The sequence below is a fragment of the Hyaena hyaena genome, unplaced genomic scaffold (genome assembly GCF_003009895.1).
Source record: "Hyaena hyaena isolate Hyena2069 unplaced genomic scaffold, ASM300989v1 scaffold_275, whole genome shotgun sequence".
NCBI lineage: Eukaryota > Metazoa > Chordata > Mammalia > Carnivora > Hyaenidae > Hyaena > Hyaena hyaena.
This window is the reverse complement of record NW_024080908.1, coordinates 1,013,994-1,036,679: the sequence shown is the minus strand read 5'-3', so window position 1 is coordinate 1,036,679 and position 22,686 is coordinate 1,013,994. Positions and strand designations below refer to the sequence as shown.

Below are 22,686 nucleotides of genomic sequence, written 5' to 3'. Positions count from 1 at the left end.
ACTGCTCAGGTTTGGGAAGAAAAGAGTAGAGAGTTTGGAGGAAAAGTCAATTCAGATTGGGACACACAAAGCTTAAAATGCCTATGAGTCATCGGAGAGGAAATATTAAGAGCTCTGAATGGTATCTGTGTCTGATGCTAAGAGGAAAGGGTGCAGCTGGAGACAGAAAGTTGAGGGACAGAAGCATATAGACGGCACATGAAGTCTAAGACTGGTGGAATCACACAGTGTATTCGAGTAATGGAGACGAGAAAGGGGCCACACCCCCGAGTGAGGCTGTTTCTACTCTACCACGCTGCCTCCTTTTGCTTAGATTTATCAATGGGGGCAAGTAGGTAAATACGTTGAATATATAGAATAAAATGGGCATAGCATAAGTCACTGATTAAATCTCTCTCTTTTTTTTAGAGTGCTATAGATAGAGGGAAAAATGAAGAAAGAACTGAATTATTGACAATCCTTACAAAATGAATTCTAGTTAATTAAGGTTTGTGGTGGGGTTTTTTTTTTTAAAGTAAAGCAACCTCCCTCCGTCTCTCTCTCTGATAATGATAGGTGATAGCTAGCTAGCTAGATAGACAGACAGATAGATAGATGGATAGATAGATGGACAGATAGATGGATAGATAGAAAGATAGATGATAGAGAGATAGAGAGATAGATAGATGATAGATAGAAAGTTGGATGGATGGATAGATAGAAAGTTGGATAGATATATGGGTAGATAGATAGATGGGTAGATAGATAGACGGGTAGATAGAAAGGTAGACAGATCAAATAGATCAATAGATCAATAGATCGACAGATCTATAGATAGACAGATGATATATAGATAAATGATAAATAAGAGATAAATGATAGATAAGTAGATGATAGATACATAGATATGATAGATAATCTGCTGCCAATATATAAATAAAAATACAAACCTCAAGAATCTAAAACGCCTCATATTTTCATCTCTAGTAAGTCACGAGAGAAACAGAAAGCCCAAGTCACCCTAACATTAGTTCTTTCGTCTCTCATGATTCATTAAGCATTGGTGTCACCTTTAAATTTTGCAGTCCAGAAAAATTGTTTCTATAGAGTCATGTGAGTTCTTCACTGTTCTAGACCTGGCAAGATGTCTCTGACACAAGTCGCACAGTGTACGGGGAATAGCAAGGTGATGCTTCTGGGCCTCCCTCCCGAGCCAGGGACCACTGGCTCCCAGAAGGTGCCCTCTGAAAGGCTCCGTCCATGCACAAATGCTTTAATGATGTATTAATTTTCCTTAAAAGGTAGGGTAGGGGAAAGAATCTGGAAGTACATTTGAGTTGATTATAATATCTACAAAATTAACGTCTTTGTATCTAATTACAGAACTAAAATGGACAGTTAGAGCCCATAATTGAAGGACACACATAATGATGAATTACAGTGTGCAATGAGTCGGGAAAACTCCTAATTATACTCTGGGAACCTGAAATCCCTGGCACTACCTCACGTGGCTATTTTCATCACAGAAAAGCATCTCCATGAGCTCATCTCAGAGGTTTTCCGTGTCTCTCCGCGGGTCTGTTTCACAGGGACAGAGAGTCCCTGAGGACGTGCTGCTGGGCGACTTGTCCCGGGACTGGTCAGCACAGAGCACCCTTATCAGAAAGACTGGAACCTTGGAACATACATATATCTCATCATTAGTGCAATGGATAGTAGCTTTGAAAAACTACTCTTTCACTATCACACACAGGTAGGAATTTGTCCACATAAGTCTTTTTAATTTAGAAGCATCATCAGAATGCTGAGTCAATTAATTGAAAAAACATAGAAGAGAGTATATATGAACCTACATGTATATGTGTATGTATATAGTTTAGGATATGTGCATACATGTGTATATCTACATGTGCATATAGCTTAACATATATATAGGGAACTACATATATATATATATGTATATGTAGACTTTAGGGGGATGGGGAGAAAGACAAATACATCATTATCCATGTTTGTATCATATATCCATGTACAATGGATATATGTATCCATCATGTATCCAGCCACTAGTGCGTGGACTACTTCCCAAACAACAATTCAGGCATATAACACGCAATGAGAGTTAGAAAAATGCTAGAGTCTAGGTATAAGAGAGGAAACGTGGAGCAACATGGGGCCAGAGGATTGACCTGGATGGGATGCTGATAGGACATCAGGCACTTTTATAAGCACTGCCCGTGGGGGGCCTGGGTGGCTCAGTTGGTTAAGCAGCTGACTTCAGCTCAGATCACGATCTCACAGTTTGTGGGTTCAAGCCCCGCATCGGACTCTGTTCTCTCTCTGCCCCTTCCCCACTCCTGCCTTGTCTCTCTCTCTCTCTCTCTCTCTCAAGATTAAATAGATATTTTAAATTTTTTTAAAAAAATACATATCAGCACTGTCGGTGCAGACTGACCCACTGAGGTCACTCACAACCACGTGAGGTAGGCATGACTCTCTTACAGGTGGCATAGCTGCAGCGCAGCATGGGTAATCACATGCCCAAGCTCACCCAGCTGGCAAGTGGCAGGGTCGGGTTTAGAAGGCCAGCGTCTTGCTGCAGAGCCCAGCAACACAGTGACCCCACCAGGTCTATCAGGGACATGTGCTCTGGTAGCCCTGGAAAGGACAGACCAACATGGAGGGGAATCTGCAATATGGAGGTGGTTGGGAAAAGTGGCCCGGACAGTATGACTGCGCACTGGGGATGGCAAATAAACAGAGAGAAGAGACATAAGGGAACAAAAGGGTGGGGCTAAGTGACCGGCAGGTGCAGGTGTGATAGAGAGGGCAGGTCAACGATGACTAAGTTTTTGACTTAAATGGAAAAAAAACAAAAGGAATTCTGATAACCTTACCAGTGACGGGAAAGGGAAGGAAGACTATCATGGAAAGGTTAAGTTCTTGTGCAGATGCCATGCCTTTGAAATGCCTAGGGGTTTCCAAGAGGAGGTGTCCACCACGCAGCTGGAGTCCAAGGCAAGAGCTTGGGCAAAAGGTCAGGCTAGAGAGGCTCACTGGAGAGAGGTCTCTGAAGAGGAGAGATCCAGGCCAGGGGAGACCCAGGCCGCCCAACACAGCCGAGGGAGGGGACTCCCAGGAGAGGAAATGAGGGTCAGACAAAGGGCCTAACTCCAGGCAGGAAAGGCATTAATAATCAATTATCTCCTTCCAGAGGCTTCCCACCCCTAACCCACACTAACCCCCTACTTCCACATGCATAACCCACACGCTTGGGAAATGATAAACTTCAGGAAATGTACAGATATGAGCGTTCTTCCAGCTACGGAATGCGTAAGCCGCGGAGATGAAAGGTGCAGCACCAGGAACCCAATGGTCCTGCCCTAGCGCTGCGTGGTGACAGCAGTGGCTGCACTCGAGGTGAGCACAACAGGGCGGATAGAGGTGTCCGACCACGATGCTGTGCCCCTGAGCCTGATAGAATGTCGTGTGTCAATTACTCTTCAATTAAAGACACAAGTAAAGACGTGATCGTGATGACTCACTGAAATCACTCACCAGGAAGCTCCGACATGACAAGGGATAGGGACTGTCTTGTTCACCACTCAATCCTAGAAGCCTAGGGCTTAGCCTGGCAGTGTCCATATCAGGACATATTTACCAAGGGCCTCCCTGGTGAGAAGTTAGCAGTGGCGGCTCATTCCCAGCCCAGTGCTGTTTCTACCACTCCCCGCTACATCCACCTCCCCAGCCCACCATCTGTGGTCTCTCGGGGCAGCCCCCCCATCACAGAGCGTGTGTGTGTGTGTGTGTGTGTGTGTGTGAGTGTGTGCTGACAGCGAGCAGAGGCCAGGCCACAGCCACTTTGCCCTACCAGACCACACCCCTAATTTACTGTGAACCTCCTGGCCCACGAATAAAAGATCAAATCCAGCATTTCAACCACCGTAACGAGCAGAGAATGTCTACTGGGGCCAACACGGAAAGCATCCTCCCCCACTCTGGCCCCATAGAACTTGCACCAGAGTCAAATCTCTGAAATTAATGCTCCCGCTACTCAGCTAACATAACCGCTTGCTCCTGGCAAATCAGAAAGGAGCCACTTACCCTTCCGGACCGCGTGAGCCTGTGGGTGGCCGACCCGACAGAGGTAGCTCAGGGTCAGAGGCAGCAGCAGAGCCGAATTCAGTCAATATCGTCAAAAGTATTCAGGCTGATATTAGCTGCGGAGCTAATGCCCCAGAGAAAACTAGAGGGCAATGGTTTCTTTAATCCTGGGGGCCATAGTCTTGGATCTGTCAACGACTAGGCTCTAGTCCCCAGCTATTCAGACACTAATCTAGGTGATACTGTAACTTGTTTTTGTAGATGTAGCTAAAACGTGTCATCCGTTGACATTATGTAAGAGATCATCCTAGATCATCTGGATGGAACCTATTTGACCCACTGAAAGGCCACAGAAGCAGAGCTGAGACTCCCCAGCAGAAGAAGTTCCACTGGGGTCAGCAGCGTCCGCCCAGCACCAAGATCCCCGGCCTGCCCTCCCTGGTGGCCTGCCCCGCGGCTTGGGGTCGTGTTGAGGCAGCCCCTGTGGTCACCTATGCCAGTAACCTCTCGATATCTATCTCTTCCTGGTTCTGCTTCTCGGGTTGAATGCTGAATGATGCATCCAGTCAGCACCTATTCGCTGAGTGTTTTCTGGGTCCCATGTCCTGTTCTAGATGGCAGAGATGGGAGAGCAGAGCAAAGACAGGTAGAAGGGCTGCTGCGTATGCCTTGTGACGTATGAGTGCCAGAGTGCCTGCTTCGCCAGGGGCTGCCCCTCTACCGGCACGAACCCCTGGCTTTAGGTACACAGAGACATGAGACACACACACAGGGAAGAAGGCTATAGAGGCAGGGGTTGGAGCGACTGCAGGAGCCACCGGAAGTAGAAGAGGCGAGGAAGGACGCTTCCCTAGAGCCTCCAGAGGGAGCCTGACCCTGCAGACACCTTGACTTTGGACTCCTAGCCTCCAGAACTGTGAGACAATGGATTTCTGTTGTCTGAAGGCACCCAGTCTATGGGAACTTGTTAAGACAGCCCTAGGCAATTAATAAAAATAGCCAAATCCATTCATTCTTTTTCTTCAGCAGTATTTTTCCTGTAAATTGGAGACTAAGCTCTGATGTGTGTAGCATTCACATGCTGAGCCAGGGTTTTTATGTGTCAGAGAATTCTCGTGGAGGTCCCCTGCTGCTCAGGGCTGGCTCCTGGTGGCTTTCCAATTCAGCCTCAACCACAAACAGGCCACCAGCGCATGGGCTAGAGTTTGCCAAATTGACTATTTTAATACTGTATTAAAATTGTATTCATCTAAGTCACGGGGTCTTCTGGTGTCCTTTTACACTTGTCACCGGAGGGGAGGGCCTCACCGTCTCCGCCCAGGCCCTGCCCGTTTCCCCACAGACTTTTCAAGTTCTTTGCATCAGTTTGCATTTTTCCAGGCTGAATTGTTCTCCTTCCGGGCAGCCTCTCTCCAATGCCTGTGAAATAATTCTTGGTCTCCAGTGATTGCCTATCGATGCAGCTGTTTTTATATCTTTTTAAAAAGATTTTAATAAAAGCTGGTATTTCCTGCAGATAATTGAGGAAGATGTCAACGAATGCCAATCTTAACCAGATGCCCACAGGCCCCTTTTAGACACTGCCCTGTGGTAGGGGTGGAGGATCAGTGTCATGGTTGGGGTGTCCTTTGTAATTCTTGGGCCACATTTATAGCACCTAAGCTGGCCTCAGCACTGGGATATCATCTTGAGAACATTGCGGAAGAGATGGTAGCTAGAGGGGCGTCTGTGGGGCTCAGTCGGTTGAGCGTCTAACTTCAGCTCAGCTCAGGGCATGATCTCGCAGCTCATGGGTTCAAGCCCCACATTGGGCTCTATGCTGACAACTTGGAGCCTGAAACCTGCTTCGGATTCTATGTCTCCCTCTTTCTCTGTCCCTCCCCTGTTTGTGCTCTGTTTCACTCTCTCTTTCTCTCTCTCAAAAATAAATATTAAAAAAATTTTAATATATATTAAAACAATTTTTAAGTAACTGACTTATAGATGATAGATGATAAGTAGGTGGGGAGGTAGATAGATAATTGATAGACAAATAGGTGTGATTAGTTCCACTTGGAAATGTGGGGATGTGTGCATATAGGTAGGCCTGTGCAACTCTGGAAAAATACCAGAAAGAATAAGCATCAAACCTTAAACGTTAAGGAAAGCAGTTATCTCTGGGGAATTAAAAGAAATGGCTGGAAAGGGAAATTTTACTTCTTATTTTATATCATTCTTAAATGCTGGGAATATGAGTTACGTGTATTTGGTGATTTTCAAATTCTTTTAATTTTACAAATATTTAAGGGGAAAAAAGCATTACATAAATGCCTACTCTTCAACTGCAGCCAGACGATTTTACACACACGTTACCCAAGGCACACATTTTCAATCACTAGCCTCTTCACACACACACACACACACACACACACACACACACACACACACGTACACTTTTTCAGCAGGTGGGGAAACTCATCCCACAGTGAGGAAGACATGTCCCCAAGGTTATATAACCAGTAAGCCAGAGCAAGGGCCCATGGTCCACTCAGGCTATTGCCCTGAGCTCTCCACAGCTCACACTGCCCCCGTGGCCTTCAGAGTAGGTCTGTCCTTCGTGTGCCCATTCATCCAGTCCACTAATACTAAGGCCTCCCCTCGGTTTAGCACCATACTTGGTTCTAGAAAGAGCTGCAAAGATGAACAAGGCAAGATTTCTGCCCTTAAGCAGCTCACAGTCTCTCCTGCTATTAATAAGAAACAGAAGGAGACAGAATGGGTAGGGACAGAATAAACAGCTGGGGACTGCCCAGCTGCCCTGGGTGTTCTTGTGAGGTTGAGTCAGATGAAGACTCTGATCCCCTTTTTCTTGAGTGGCCTTTGGGCTGGAACATGGCAAAGATGCCCTCCATGCTGTGGTATATCTCAGCTAGCTCAATCAAACTCTTCGTTTTGTCCAAGGTAGACATACAGGTAGTAGAGAGTAAGGAGGGGAGGAAGGTATTTGTCGAAATACAAAGGGAGAGAAGGGCTCTGGTCATGGTGGGAGCTACCCATGGGCTGAAGGGCAAACCAATGGTTGGCAGAAGGGCGAGCTGTGAAGTTCACATTTATGTGCTGGCTAAAAAAGAAACAAATTCCTCTTACTTGGACTCAAAATAAACACAGACTTGCTGTTGGGCCCATGTGAGTTTTCTTAGGATTTGGGGGAATACTGTAAATGATCTACACGCCCATCTCCCCAAAAGTATGTGGGGATCACAGGCTGGGCTCTATTTGGACCATAAACAAAGGATCTAGAGAAGTGTGTACTTCATCTCAAAAGTTCACTTAATTTGGTTTTATTTCCCATGGAGTTGAACTTTTATTCAAATGGGAGTATGTATTATACCCTTGGCATGAGCCATGGTTTTCATAAGACATAGTACGTATGAGTGACCAAAGGGCCGATACACACATTGTTCATCAGAACCCCAAGGGACACGTCATGAAGGAAAAAGAACAAGAGCTAGGAAGTGCAGGATTTGACAGGTGGAGGGGGGAGGGACTCTTAAGGGCAGCAGTTACAATATGGGGCAAGGAAGAGACAGATGTCCCCTCCTGGGACACTGAGGGAACACGGCTCACCCAGCTTTGAAGCCGCAAGGAAGCTTGGCAACCACCTACTACCTCCCTCATGTCACAGGTGCACCATTGGAGAATCAGAGCGGTGAGATGGGCTGGCCAAGACCACACAGCACGACCCATCCCCTGGCCTGCCTGGCTGTGCTTTGTACTCGCTCTGTGAACATGCTGTTCCCTGAACAAGCAGAGGTTCAGAGACGGGAAGCTGGGGACACATACAAGAAATAGCAAGTCTGAGAGGGGATTTGATCTGAGGAGAAAATACACGGAGGGAGCTCGTGGGAGACAAAACTGGAAAGGGTCAATTGGGATTTGTTTCTGGAAGATGTTGATGAGGAGGCCAAGGGGTCTGGATCTTATTTCCATGTTGGTGACAGAGAACTCCTACGTGTGTTGGAGCAGAGCTCAGACAGCAAACTTGCTATTTTTTGTCCCCAAGCACACATGAGGACATCTGATTGGGAGCGAGGAAAGACCTTCAGAGTTCCAGGAAAGAGCCCACCTTGATTTTTCATATTTTCTCTCTGAAAACTACAAAAACTCCTTCATAATATCATTCTCCTTCAAAAAATTTTACATAACTTCTTTTCCTTCTTTTCTAACAGGAAAGCCATGCATGCCTATTTATGAACTTCCAATTTTACAAAGAACCAAAATGGTTCCTATGAGCTCCTCAGCTAAAACCAAACTCAGTTAATATTTTGACATTTTTTCCTCAGAGTTTTTGTTCTGTGGATTTTACATCATTATTTAATAACTTTATATAACTTTGCAACTTCTAATTTCACTTAATATAAAACCATAAATTCTAAAATTATCTAAAATGCTCAAAACCAGGGGCACCTGGGTGGCTCAGTCAGTTAAATGTCCAACTTAGGTTCGGGTCATGATCTCACAGCTCATGAGTTCAAAGTCTGCATCAGGCTCTGTGCTGACAGCTCAGAGCCTGGATCCTGCTTCAGATTTTCTCTCTCTCTCTGCCCCTCTTCTGCTCATTCTCTCTCTCTCTCTCTCTCTCTCTCAAAAACATTTGTGAAAATTTTAATTCTCAAAACTATCATTTTAAAGGCTTATAATCTACATATTTAGCCATAACTTCAGTGCTGGGCATTTAGAGCATTTCTTTTTCCTACTTAATGCTACCTTATTGTGTGTAACTTTTGTCCCCTTCAGAGTATTTCCTTAGAATAGACTCATAAACGTGAAATTCCTACATCAAATAGTATAGATGGGTTTTAAGGTCATTCATACACCTCATCGAATTGATTTATAAGTCTGGGGGCATTATGATACATACAAATAACATATAACTCTAAAAACTAGAGTTTTTATTGAATGAAAGTAGTTTCTTTGTTTTAATGACTTTTCTTTAATTTCAAAAATATTTCATATCTTAGGGCACCTGGGTGGCTCAGTCGATCAAGCATCCAACTTTTTTTTTTTTTAATTTTCTTAACGTTTATTTTTGAGAGAGACAGAAAGAGAGGAAGGGAAGGGCAGACAGAGAGAGAGACAGAATCCCAAGCAGGTTCCAAGCTGTCAGCATGGAGTCTGATGCGGGGCTCAAACCCATGAACCATGAGATCATGACCTGAGGTGAAACCAAGAGTTGGACACTTAACCGACTGAGCCACCCAGGTGCCCTTTAAGCGTCCAACTGTTGATCTCGGCTCAGGTCATCTCACAGTTCATGACTTCAACCCCCATGTTGGGCTCTGTGCTGCTTGGAATTCTCTCTCCCTTTCTCTGCTCCTACCCCAGTTGGGTGCTCTCTCTCTCTCAAAATAAATAAATAAACTTTAAAAAATTTTAATTTCATATTTGAAGAAAAATTCTCCATAAAATTAGACTCAGGGGGAGGGGGGAGGAATACAGCTTCCATGAAATTCAAGGTCTACTCACCCTGGACCACTTTTGCTTTCTCCTGTCTTCTGACCAGTGCTCCGCCCCTCCCTTTCCTCACTACCTACCCCACCCAGCCTCTCCCAGCCATTCTGATTCCCGGATGTTGTCTGTTCAGTGTTTATTAAGGGGGATTCCATCTTGTATTTCCTCATAAAGGGCCTGAGTCCACACACAGAAGCTTATGCACCCTTTCCCAGGGCTTTGGAAAGTAAAGTTTGAAACGAAAAGATTAACGGTGCTTTCCTGATCTCCATGGCTTGTGTGTTTCTCATTATCTTCCTTTGGATGCAGTCACTGGCTCTTGTTCCAAAGCCATACAAGGCCAGTCCTTGCTCCTCCTAGAGCAAGGAGACTTTGCTAGGGCTGATGCGATGGAGTGAGGCGAGTCACCAGCCTCCTGCAGAGTCAAACCCCCCTCTTCTCTTTTCCTCCCGGTACAGCTCTGCTCAGACTCCGTCACTGTCCACCTGCCCTTTTGCTTTTCTCCTAACGAGCTTCCCCACCTCTACCTCCTTCCCTTACAATCTTTCTCATATACTGCAGCACAATCGGGTCTTCCTGGAGCAAAATGTGTATCATCTTACAGCTCTGCTCAAGCATCGGCAGCAGATCTGTTACTCTCACGGGAAGCCCAATATTTTAGAATGGATCAATAAATATGTACCAGGTCCTTTATAATGGGTACACATTATGTGCCATAGAGGCTATACCATGAGTTCTGGGTCTGGTTTGGGGAGCTAACATAGACGTGTGAAAAGTCACAAGGCTCCAGCCCCCACCTCCTTCCAGTCCTCCAGGCCTGCATGTGTGACAGGCATTTCTCATACTCAACATGTTTCAAACGGCATTTACTCTCTTCTCCCCAAATCTATGTGTTTCATAGAACGGTTCCACTATCTTGGCTCCCAAGACAAGACAGATACATGTCAGGAACATGGGGAGATCTGACGGGCAGGTGGGTTTGGTCTTGTAATGTCCATCCAAATCCAACTGTCTACTTACTTTCTTGGTTGTGCTTAAGAACATAAAGGGATACAGAAACAAATAAGATACGCCCCCACTGCAGTGAGCATATAATGTTCTGGGGGAGACATAGAGCTTCTTGTCCATTGTCAACTCATCCACCCAAACTGTGCCTCACAAACCTGGGTCTCCAGATCCACCCTCCCCACCCCCCTCAACCATTCACTTCAGGAAAAGTGGACTAGGACATCTCTGTGTATTTTCATGATTCTCCAGTACTTGTCTTCTACCAATACCCAACTGATTCAGATATTAGAACGGCCATAATATCCAGGTGTATCAGGAACCATGGATAAAAAACATTAACAAATATCCCCGCCTTGGATGACTTTACAATGTGGGGAGAGACACTGATACCTGAACAGATAATTTCCAGATCATACTGTACGTGGCCAGACTATGGGGCTGCAACAAACACAGAGAGAAGGGACCTTCCAGCCCAATCGAAGGTTCAGGAAGATGCAGGGAAAGTGAAGTGAGGAGGGGGGAAATCTGAGTGGGGAGTAGCTGGCTCAAAGTGGAGACACCAGAACTTGCACCCAGGTTTGTCTGCCTCTCCAGTTTATGTTTTTCTCACCATCCTGTTACATGGCAGGCTTTCAATGGATATTCATTGGATGCAAGAAGAAATGAATGACTACATGAGTACGTGACACTTCTTCCAATGGAGAGAATTGCTGACATGTCAGCTCTAATAGTAACTTTGGCTTTTAAACCTCCATGTTCTGACCAGCTGATCCAATCAGCTAGGGAATCTCGAGGAAGTCCTGCAACTGGGCGGGTGATTCTCAACACAGGAGGCGCTAATTCACTCCTACAGCCTCTCAGAATTGGTTGGAGGTAAAATAAAGTCTGGAATTGAGGAGGGGGCTCCCCACTCTTGTCCACACCTCCTCAAAACAAACATACAAACAAACAAAACAAAACAGAAAACAACCTGCTAGTGTCCCGGGCTATGCAGACAATGGGAAACAAAGTGAAGTAAGCGTAGAGCTCCAAGAGCTATGGCAAAAATTCCCATAGAATCCCACGCTAAACCACGCTGGCCCCAGAACACCCTGGAGAGGAAAAGGGATCCTAATTCTCCTACACCCATCTCCCCTGAAATTTGGTTCTGGAAGGAGAGCCAGGGTCTCTAAGACTTAAAGATCAGAGCAGCGTGCCCACATCCTCCAGCATGGCTGCCTTCTCTCCGCCCACCCCTCCCCCTGCTCCACTGTGTTTGCAGAACAGATGCCTCTGCCAGCGGCCTCCCTCCCCGCTCTCCCTGCACTTCCTGCTCCTCGGCCCAAGCCTCTGCCTTCCGTCTCCGTATGCTTGGCACACACGCAGAGAGCTTGGAGCTGGAGTGTGCCATCATTTCACAATTCACAAGCCCCAAATAAGAGACAGGTGGTGGGATTCTCCCAGAGAATCTCCCAGAGAATCCCACTGTCTGAGTCTGGCTGCCTGGGGAACAGCCCAGAGGTGGGCTGGGCTGAGGCTACTGTTTTAGGAGATCCTACCCAACCCTTTCCGGGCTTTTTGAGTCCTTGGTCCCGACCATTTCTCCTCAGAATTTCCTCTTGGCTCCTCTCAGTTCTCGAGGAAAGTCAAAACTTACTTTGAACAGTTAATAGAATCAAGTTGTGGAAGAAGGAGTCAGCTCAATAAAATTACAGTCGGCTTCTTCAGAGGAGGTGGTTATGAAATGGGCCTTGGCATGTCACAGACTCCTTGGTACAAATATCTGGATCGATTTGGGGCACAGGACACTTCACTACCCGCTAGGGAACTGCTTTATGATTTTGCTTCTCCATGATAGATGAAGATGGGCTTGCAAATTTTGCCACTGGGACAAAAGATTACAGCTATGTCCTTAACTTCAAGGAAATGTTTTGGGTTCATCTCATCAGGCAGTACCAGCAAACTTGTTTTCTTTCTGTAAAGGCCCAGATAGTAAATATTTTAGGCTTTGTGGGCCATCAGGTCTCTGTCATAACTCTTCACCTTGTCCTACGTAGCACAAAAGAAGCTGTTGGCACTATGTAAATAAATGAGCAGGGCTGTGTGCTAATAAAACTTTATTTACAAAAACAAGCAGCAGGCTGGATTTGGACCACCGGCTGCAGTGTGCCAATCCCTGACATACACCATGTGTTCTGTGCAGGAGTGCCAGTTTGAGGAGGGGATGATGTTCCCTGACCCCCTTAGGAAGGAAGTTGCTGCTTTGGTATGAGAAAACTTTGAGGCCTACTTGTCTACTATGACCTAAGGAACCAAAAATAATATCAGAAGCTGCATGTTAACACAATCCTCAGGTGCTTTGCCCACATTACATCTGGAGACCAGTGTGTCTCAAACACCAAATTACAGGGGAACCTAGGGGACTCAGTCGGTTGAGCGTCCGACTCTTGATTTCAGCTCAGATCATGATCCCAGGGTCAGGGGACCAAGCCCCTCATTGGGCTCTGCAGTGAGCATGGAGCCTGCTTAAGATTCTCTCTCTCTCTCTCTCTCTCTCTCTCTCTCTCACTCTGCCCCTCTACCCCACTTATGTGTTCTCTCATTCTCTATCCCTCCCCAAAAAAAAAAAAAACTTAAAAAATAATTACAGGGGCACCTGGGTGGCTCAGTCGGTTGAGCGTCCGACTTCGGCTCAGGTCATGATCTCATGGTTCGTGGGTTCAAGCCCCGCATCGGGCTCTGTGCTGAGGAATAGTTCGGAGCCTGGAGCCTGTTTCAAATTCTGTGTCTCCCTCTCTCTCTGACCCTCCCCTGCTCACGCTGTCTCTATCTCAAAAAAATAAATAAATAAAACATTAAAAAAAATAATTACAGACTCTGAGGTCTGAGGTCTGAAACTCTGTATCTTCAACAAGTTCCCAGGTGACAGCGATGCTATCAGTGAATGATGCTTTGATTAGCAAAGATCTGCTTTGGAACATCCTCTATAAAGCCCAGTTCTGGGATGAAACATGGGAGCAGATGGGTTCCAGCTGCCCACCACCACCAACCCCGTTTCTCAACCCCCAAACAGATAATGCATGTGGAACACTATGCTAAATGCTACACAAAAGCAAATCCACCTAATAGACACTCAGGCCTTGGCTAAAAGGTTCTTGTAATCTCTTTTTTTTTGGGGGGGAGGGGAGGGCAGAAGCTCATGCACATAAAAAATTAATCAATATAAGAGGTCACATGAATGTCTGAGACAATGAGACATCAGTGGGCAATTCTGACAAATGTTATGAATGTCCAGAAGGGATACCCCAACCCCTCTCATCCTTCACAAGAGGAGGGACCCGGAGCTCCATGCCCAGGAAGCAGGAACTTTGAATAAGTTCAAGCACAGAAAGAAATTCAGTAAATGTTGCCAGCCAGGAACACTTAACATCATTCCTGCGGCCCACAATCTGAGGCTAAAATAATTAATATAATATGAGAAATTATAGGGCAATGAAAATGGAAACAGTGGAAATAAGATTCTTGCTAGCAGCCCTAGATGTACTCTGAGGGTGATGCAGGCTGTGGCTGACCCTTAAGTCTCTTATAAGCCATGAAGACCAAAGGAAAACCAAGAGACCAACACCTTAGAACATGCTGCCTTCAAGTGTTTCACTCATATAGATTCTTAGGCATCTGAATATTTCCCCCCGCCACATCGGCTCAGAACTGCACCCCTACTCGGCAAGAGAGGCATCTGAAACTGGCATCCTCAGAAGCAACGTCATCCTTCCCTCCTTGGGCTTGTACCATGCAGATGCTGAATCCCTAAGATGGCGTCCAGATGCCGCAGCCCAGCCAGCAGTCAGAGCTCTCTCCCCAGAACCCACCTCCTTTCCAGCGCTCTCTCCCACCATTCCTCGGCCCTAACCCTCTGCTCCCCATAGACTACCAGCTGCTCCCTCCCCTCCATTCCCACATCCAGTGCCATCTTTGTTCGCAGCTCACTCCTTGTCCTTGCTACTAAGGTCAGCTCTGCTGCTAGGGACCAACCCATCCCTCGGCCTCTGCATACCGCACTGCTGCCCTGTACCCCCACACTTGGCCCCAGCCCCACCCCTCCACAGTCGGGGACCACCCAGCCCCAAGTGCCATCCCCTACCATCACCACTCAACCCCCTCTGCGCACCTCCTTGAGCACGGTTCTCTCTTTTGTTCCTTCCCTTTCTTGCTGGCCATGAGCGCTTGGGCTAGAATGATCTCTCACTTCTATCCTTATGCTTTCAAGTCACTTGCAGAGTCCCTCGCACATCACAGGTGCCCAATAACAGTTACCACTTTTGTAAGTAAAGCTGTGACCCAAAGTCCTTGGGTCCCACGCTGCTCTCCAGCCCCACGGCTCCTTGTACATCACCACCGTCCATTCGCAGCTCATGCTTTTCAGAACATTGTTGGAGCCCAGTTAATCTAGAAATGTCCAAGCCAGCTGCACACCTGACCTCCTCTCTCCTGGGCAGGCTTGTTCCCTCAATTTCTAACTAGTCTCTCCTCTCCTGCGTGGCACACCCGCAATAGCTGTGGCTCTCTGATTAGTCAGACACTGGTCCTCACCTTGTCTTTCCTATAATGATCCTGGCACAGCCAAACTCAAAAATCTCGGATGCCAAGGTTTATGTAGCAATGTGGTCACAGCGCCTCTTTTATCTCAACCGTAACGTGCTCTGTAACAAGCAGACACCTCCCAGGTTTGTCCCGGTCATGGCTCCGAATGTCACCCATCCCCACACCACCCCCACCTGCAACCACCCCCCCCCCAGGCTGCACTGTCCCCATGCCCTGGAAAACACGTCCTCCGAGACACCTGATATCAGAACCTCCCATCCAAGACACTCGTGAGAAACAGACCAGTCCTCGGCCACTTGCAGTGGGAGAAAGACGGCTTCTAAGTCACGAAGGAGAATCAAGCCCCGGTTGGAAACACAAACTTTTCCTTTAAAGGAGAAGCTCACATTGGCAGTCCTGCTCTTTTGAGCTGGAAGAGCCATTTGGGGAGAGAGAGGAAAGGAAGATGGTGTGAATGACAAATGGAGAGAAGGAGACAAAAAGAAAAAAGCGAGAGGAGGGAGGCGTGGGGTGGGGAGGAGGTGGGGGGGGCAGACTAAAAGAACGAAGACCCCCGGAGGAGAAGGGGCAGAGGGGGAGGGGAGAGGAGGGAACGACGAAAGGGGAGGAAAAGGCGGGGAAGACAGGCTGGTCGTTCTGCCGGCTCACGAACGCTGGCCTCCAGTCCCGTGGCGAGCTTGACCGTGTCCCCCGGGCGCTCTAACAGCCACGAGGGGACAGAGTCTCCATAGGCTTATGTAACACTGGGCTGGGCTGGATGGATACCAGAGCCCCGCCCTGGGGCCCAAAACAACCAACCAAACATAACCGGAGGAGCTGATCTCCAAAGGCTATCGGTAACCTCTGCTCTCGGTATTCATGGCAGATGCCAACCTTGACCGTACGTTCAGATCAGCCCCATGTTCTGGAGCATCTATTAATAACACCGCCTTTCCCTCACAAGTGTTCCCATTTAGATGCTAAATTACTTGGTCCTCCTATTAATAGGAGACACAGGAAACTGAGACTGAAGCCTCTGGACAGAATGAAATACTTAATGTCGTCATTCTCAGAAAAGGAGCAAGAGACCAGAGGGACTCTGTCCCGGGAGAGCAGAAGGACTTGAGATAGTTGTCGGTGTAACATGATAGTGGAGGTGGGGGGCGGTAGCCAGACGAGGCTTTACAAGACAAGGCGGTAGATGGTACAAGCCGTGGATACTGATAGTAATTTCTGGAAACAGTCGCCTGAGATTGGGTAGCAGGGGAAGAAAAGGCCACGGTGACAGTTTCTGAAAGGTAAAGTGGAACGATCCATAGATGAATCATGTCTGAGGAATCTCGTGTAATAGAAAAAAGTCTGCAGTAACTTCTAGTTGGTGGTTACATTGTAGCTATGACTTATTCATTCTCAGCTGCACATCATGAAGGCTCCAGTCCAGCCGTTTTAGCTCTTCTGGTATCAAGAGTCTATCTGAAGTCTATTGGAAGAGAGGGAGGGAGGGGTGAAGGAAGGAAGGAAGGAAGGAAGGAAGGAAGGGAGGGAGGGAGGAACAAATGAAAGAAGGAAGGAAGGAAATACATTAGTTTCAAGGCAATCTTTGAGAAGAAAGGGACCCAAGGTATTTTATCATCACAAGGAGGTGAAGGAGAAATGTGGAAGGGGTTTAGTCCTTCGATAATAAATGGCAAGGAGTATATAACCCAATGAGCATCCTGAGAGTGAGAAGCAATCTCCTGGAAAATGTGAGAAAATGCCACTTTTCCCTCCTGCCCTCATCCTTCACCCTCAAGGACTCACGGCTCCATATTATTTACTCAGCCATCTACTCATTCAGCAAGTTCTACGGGAGCCATAAGGAGTAAGCCAGCGGGTTCCCCCCGAGCGTCTTCTGTGTGCCAGACCCTTGCTGGATGCAGAGATGGACGTGTGAAGGAGACAGGGTTTCTGCCTTCGGTGAGCTCCAGGCTGGAAAGGTCTCAGACTCGTGGACTTACTACAAGTTTAGATTCATTAGTCATTAGTGGAATCCAACTCTGCTAAAGGATGAACTGAGAAGTCCCATGCAGCCAAGATTCACCCGGAGCAGACCACCCTGAGGTGGGGGAACGCTTCCTAGTTCCTCATGGACGCATAGATGCTCTGACGTGCCCCACACACCTCTCTCTGCCTTGAGTCCCAGAGCTAAGTAAGTACCCCAGGTCAGGTTTTCATTCCCTCAAAGCTTATTACAGAACTCTGGTTCGATTACCCAGATTTTAATAGTTCTCTGAATTATTATTTTTCTCTAAGCCATCTCAAATTATTGCTGGATGAAGGCAACTTGTAAAAACAATAAGTGAATGTAATTGTAGTATTAGGAGAGACCTAGATGGATGTGGGAACCCTGAGATTCCAGTGGACCCTGTCGAGACAGGGAAGGTCAAGATACCCTGGGCCACTCGGAGTCAGGGAAGACACCCCAGGATCAGCCGCTAATTGAGGTTAGCCACATCTGGATCCATGAGCGTGAGGAGTGAACTGACATTCAACATCATACAATCCGAACCATGGTCTCCTCTGATACCAGCTCTCGGCACAGAACCCACGTGCTCAACATTCCCTGTGACACCAGCCAGCTAAGTGAGGGGCTCCAGAGAGCCCACACTGGCAGCAGGTGGAGTCCCCTCCTCCCCTCGCCTCCAGTCTCATGGGGTGACAGCTTCAGTGACTGGCCTTACTTACATCCATGGGTGCAGAACATTCTCTGAGGAACGGGGTCCTTGACGACAGTTAACTTCTGCGTGTCTTCAGTTGTCGCAACGTCTTTGCGTCAAGCCACAAGCCTTGGAACTTTCTAGAGCATGGAACCCCAGGCCGCTTATAGATATCCCTTTATGGAAGGGGAAGAAAAGGGAAAGCAATGTTGCATTACAAACTTTGCTTCACTCACACTTTCTGTCCAACACAACGCTGTTGTGCTCGACTGTCACACAGAGACCCCCACAAGTACCCCGGTCACTGATGGGGTCGCAAAGAGGTTCTGTTTAGGAGGGCTGCACCTGTTGATATTTATCAGTTTAGAAATTAGGAGCCCCTGGGTGGCTCAGTTGGTTAAGCGTCCAACTTCGGCTCAGGTCATGATCCCACAGTCAGTAGGTTCGAGCCCCGCATCGGGGTCTGTGCTGACAGCTCAGAGCCTGGAGCCTGCTTCAGATTCTGTGTCTCCCTCTCTCTCTGCCCCTCCCCAACTCGCTCTCTGTCTCTGTCTCTCATAATAAAATAAAATAAAATAAAATAAAATAAAATAAAATAAAATAAAATAAAATAAAATAAAATAAATAAAATAAAATAAAATAAAATAAATAAAATAAAATAAAATAAAATAAAATAAAATAAAAAAGAAATTAAAACAGAATGTTAAGGGGAGGCTGGGTGGCTCAGTCAGTTGAGCATCCAACTTCGGCTCAGATCATGATCTCACGGCTTGTGGGTCCAAGCCCCATGTTGGGCTCTGAGCTGTCAGCACATATTCTTCGGATTCTGTGTCTCCCTCTCTCTCTGACCCTCCCCTGCTCATGCTGTCTCTCTCTCTCTCCCTCTCTCTCTCTCAGAAATAGATTTAAAATTTTTTTTAAATTTTTTAAATAAATAAATAAATAAAACAGAATGTTAAATTTATCAATTACTTAAAATAATAATTATTCCATTTTATTATTAATGTGTAATTTCTTAAAAATTATTGTTAAATTATTGTGATGATTATATGTGAATGTATTTTTTAAATAAAAATAGCTATTTTCAAAAAATGCTTATTGGGAACAGTGGCATTATTTAACATTTAAAAAAATCTCATTGAGGGGCACCTGCATGGCTCAGTCAGTTGAGCGTCCAGCTCTTGATTTCAGCTCAGGTCAAGATCCCAGGCTTATGGGATTAAGCCCCATGTTGGGCTCCACACCGGGCATGAGACCTGCTTGGGATTCTCCCTTTCTCTCCCTCCCTCTCCCTCCCTCCCTGCCTTTCTCCTGCTCTCAAAATAAATACACTTAAAATCTCACTGATATCTGGCTTAATCGAAGACAGATTTTCACATCCGCTTCTGAATTCAATTTGTTGCAATATCACATATCACGTACCCTCTCAAAAATTCCACCATATAATCATGGGAGAGGGAGAGTGAAACAAAGCCAAGTATCCTAGGATTGTTGGGAAAATAGTTTTGTTCTCATGGATCCCCTGGGAAGGTCTCCAGAGCTCCCAGGTCTGTCCAGACGGCCCTTGAACCACCATCGCATACGATCAGAGTAGGTCTCACTTCCCCCTTGGACTATCACAACTAGTGATGCCACTAGTTATCAGTTACCTGAGAAGTCTTCTAGAACTATCTACACATAAATGTAAATATGTGGATGTACAGTTCTTATTAATTTTTTTAAAAAATTAAGTATGAGCACCCTCTACCTCTCACCTAGGGTGTTCTGTTACACATGTTGGGGTACCTGCATTCTAGCATACGTCATTATGTCATTTCCTTCATTTCTGCAGGTCTCTGTTCTCCACTAGATGGATATGACACTGGGTAACTCTGTATGGTGCCACAGTGTTCAGATGGGTTACTGAACCTCTACTCTGAGTTGCCATTGTCTTCAGTGAAAGACACGGAACTTAATGGGAATAAAGTGGCCTGGCAGGAAGAACAGATGCCACATATATTAGTACAGCTCCCTTCTGCCTTCTAGTTCCCTAAGAAGGCATGCAACTGAAGTATTCAAAATTTGAAAAAAATATCCAAATTTTTGCTTTATTACTGGGGCTTGCCAAGTATTATACTTAGGGCTTATTCACTGTGGCAGAAAGGCTTGTGTTAACCATCTCTGTTCCTATTTAAAAAAATTTTTTTTAATGTTTATTTATTTTTGAGAGAGAGAGCCAGAACATGAGTGGGAGAGCGGCAGAGAGAGAGGGAGACACAGAATCTGAAACACCCTCCAGGCTCTGAGCTGTCGGCACAAAGCCTGATGTGGGGCTGGAATCCACCAACCATGAGATCATGACCTGAGTCAAAGTCAGACGCTTAACCAACTGAGCCACCCAGGCATCCCTCTCTGTGCCTATTTTCATAGGAATGTTTAGAAACACCAACCTCTCTTGAAACACATTCACTGTCATCAGTGTCACATAATTGTGGAGCCAAGAAGGCAGGATCGGGGGGCAGCTGGGTAGTTCAGTCGGTTAAGCGTCCGACTTCAATTCAGGTCATGATCTCACCGTTTGTGGGTTCGAGCCCCGCGTTGGGCTCTGCACTGACAGCTCAGAGCCTGGAGCCTGCTTCAGATTCTATGTCTCCCTCTCTCTCTGACCCTCCCCTGCTCATGCTGTCTCTCTCTCAAAAATAAATAAAAAACATTAAAAAAAAAAAAGGCAGGATCAGGGTCTAAGTGTCCACAGACAGTATTTCTGAAAACAATTTCCCTGTCATACTAAGTTAACAGAGATTAACCCTGTTAGGTTATGACTTCCCTAACATAGAAACACGGAATACCCCTCACCTAAAAGAAACCCTTACCTCATAGGGATAAGTTGGTCTAATTACATTGCAGGCTGCAAACACTAAAACTTATGTAGATCAATGAGGGTTCACTTCCTCACTCTGAGATTTGTTAACTATAGAATCTTAGCTTCCACTTACTTGTAAAATTGAGAAGGGGATAATGATACCTATCTCATAAGTCATTAGGAATAAGTGGAGGGATACCTGGGTGGCTCAGTCCTTTGAACGTCTGACTCTTGATTTAGGCTCAGGTCATGATCAACCCCAGGGTGGTGGGATGGAGCCCTGCATCGGGCTCCACACTGAGCATGGAGCCTTCTTGGGATTCTCTCTCTCTCCGTCCCTCTGCTTCACTCCCCAAATCGCATGCATTCTCTCTTTCTCTCAAATTAAATTAATAATAATAATTGTAATTATCTATAAAATGTGCCTACCACATAGTAGGTATTCAATGCTTGGCAATTGGTAGCCCCTTCCTTTTTTGTTCTACGAACAGAAATAAGATAGGAGACTGATCTTATGTCCTGGACTGGGCTAGCTTTTCACGGAAAATCTCAGTGGTGTAACCTCTTAGAAAGCCTGGAGATTTAAAAGACTGGGGCAAGAGAAGATGGTAGAGATTTTTTTTTTTTCCTACAAAAAGGATTTCCTGAGATGATGGTCATCATCTGATGCTGAACAAGAGACACAGGTGTGCTTTCCGACATTTCTGTTTCAACCTTCTAGTCTGCCTCCGAACCCACACAGGACAGTATGCTTTGCACTTTGAAGTTCACAGGCCCTAGAGAAAACCCCCCAGGTTTGGAGGAGCCCCCTGGGTGAGGCTGGGAAAAGAGAGATTTACCCCTGAACGATTCCTAGGAGTAGGACCAGCGGCTGCAATAAGCACGGGACGGACGCATCATGACCTCCGCTTACAGACGAGGAGACTAAGGTTTGGAGACGCTAGGTAAATTTCCCGAGGTAGGCACAGCTAACAAATGCAGAGTCAGAATTCAGAACCAGGGCTGTCCTACTCCAAAGCCCGGCTGTGGATCCGTGTCATGGCGCGTGGCATTCTCCATCTAGAAAGGACACCAGACCCGCTGTGAACCAGCAAGGCCAGTGGCTTCATAGAGACGGTCTCACAAGAGAGACAAATTATCTGTAGCTGTAAGTTAATGGTTTTATCACCCCAATATTGTAACTGAAATCAAAATCAAAGTTCTTCAGAATATCATCCCTAAGCTAGATACAAAAGTAAGAAGAGCAGGACACCAGAGCCGAGATTTAGTTAGCTTGGGATTTGTACATTATTTATTTTATTTAATTAGTGTTTGATTGGGTCAGTTATTAAGATTAATAGGTTGTTTCCGTTTATAGATTATTCTTTTTGAATAATAGATAAATCACGTAATATTGATCCAATATAGTTTCTAGCTCCTAGAGTGTCTCAGGTGCTACAGATGCTATAGATGAAGAAAACATGTCCCTTGGCCCCAAAGAAGGTATAATGCATATGATAAGATATAATGGATATAACCATATATGTCTTTGGGTTGGTGAGGTTATAAGATAGACAAGAACAAGGTACTAAAAGGAGAAATCCAGCCAGTGGGGGGTTCAGGAAAGACCTGAAGGAGTGAGATGGCATTAGTTAGCTCCCTCTTGAAATATGAATAGGATTTTGCCAGCCTTGAAGAGAGGGGTGGCAAGGCCAGAGAGGCGATGGGCTTGCCCTGCCAGGGGGGGTGCTGTAGACGAATGACAAGGGGCAAAGCGCCCAGACAGAGCCTGACACAGAATAATGACGTCTGGAAGGGAAAAGAAATAAATAATAATGTGGAGAGGATTGAGGGTTGACCGGTGACTGGCTACTGCAGGGAAGAAGGGAAGAGTCAAAGGCACCCAAGTTTCCAATGTGCGTGTGACCAGGAACAGGTCACTATCAATAAAAGCTGAGGAAACGGGAAGAGGAACTGGTGTGTAAGGGAAGAGCATGAGTTTGGTTTTGACCATGAACGGCTGGT

At 46.1% G+C, this 22,686-nt stretch overlaps 1 protein-coding gene across 1 annotated transcript in view; it reads right to left on the bottom strand.

The window, feature by feature from the left end:
* Nucleotides 1–17,964, bottom strand: part of DDR2 (discoidin domain receptor tyrosine kinase 2) — a 138,116-nt gene extending 120,152 nt beyond the window's left edge. Inside the window, exon 1 of the mRNA XM_039245981.1 lies at nt 17,869–17,964. Within this exon, the coding sequence (XP_039101912.1) occupies nt 17,869–17,874 (6 nt within the window). The 5' untranslated portion in view covers nt 17,875–17,964. The remainder of the gene's footprint in view (nt 1–17,868) is intronic.
* Nucleotides 17,965–22,686: the final 4,722 nt, after the last annotated feature.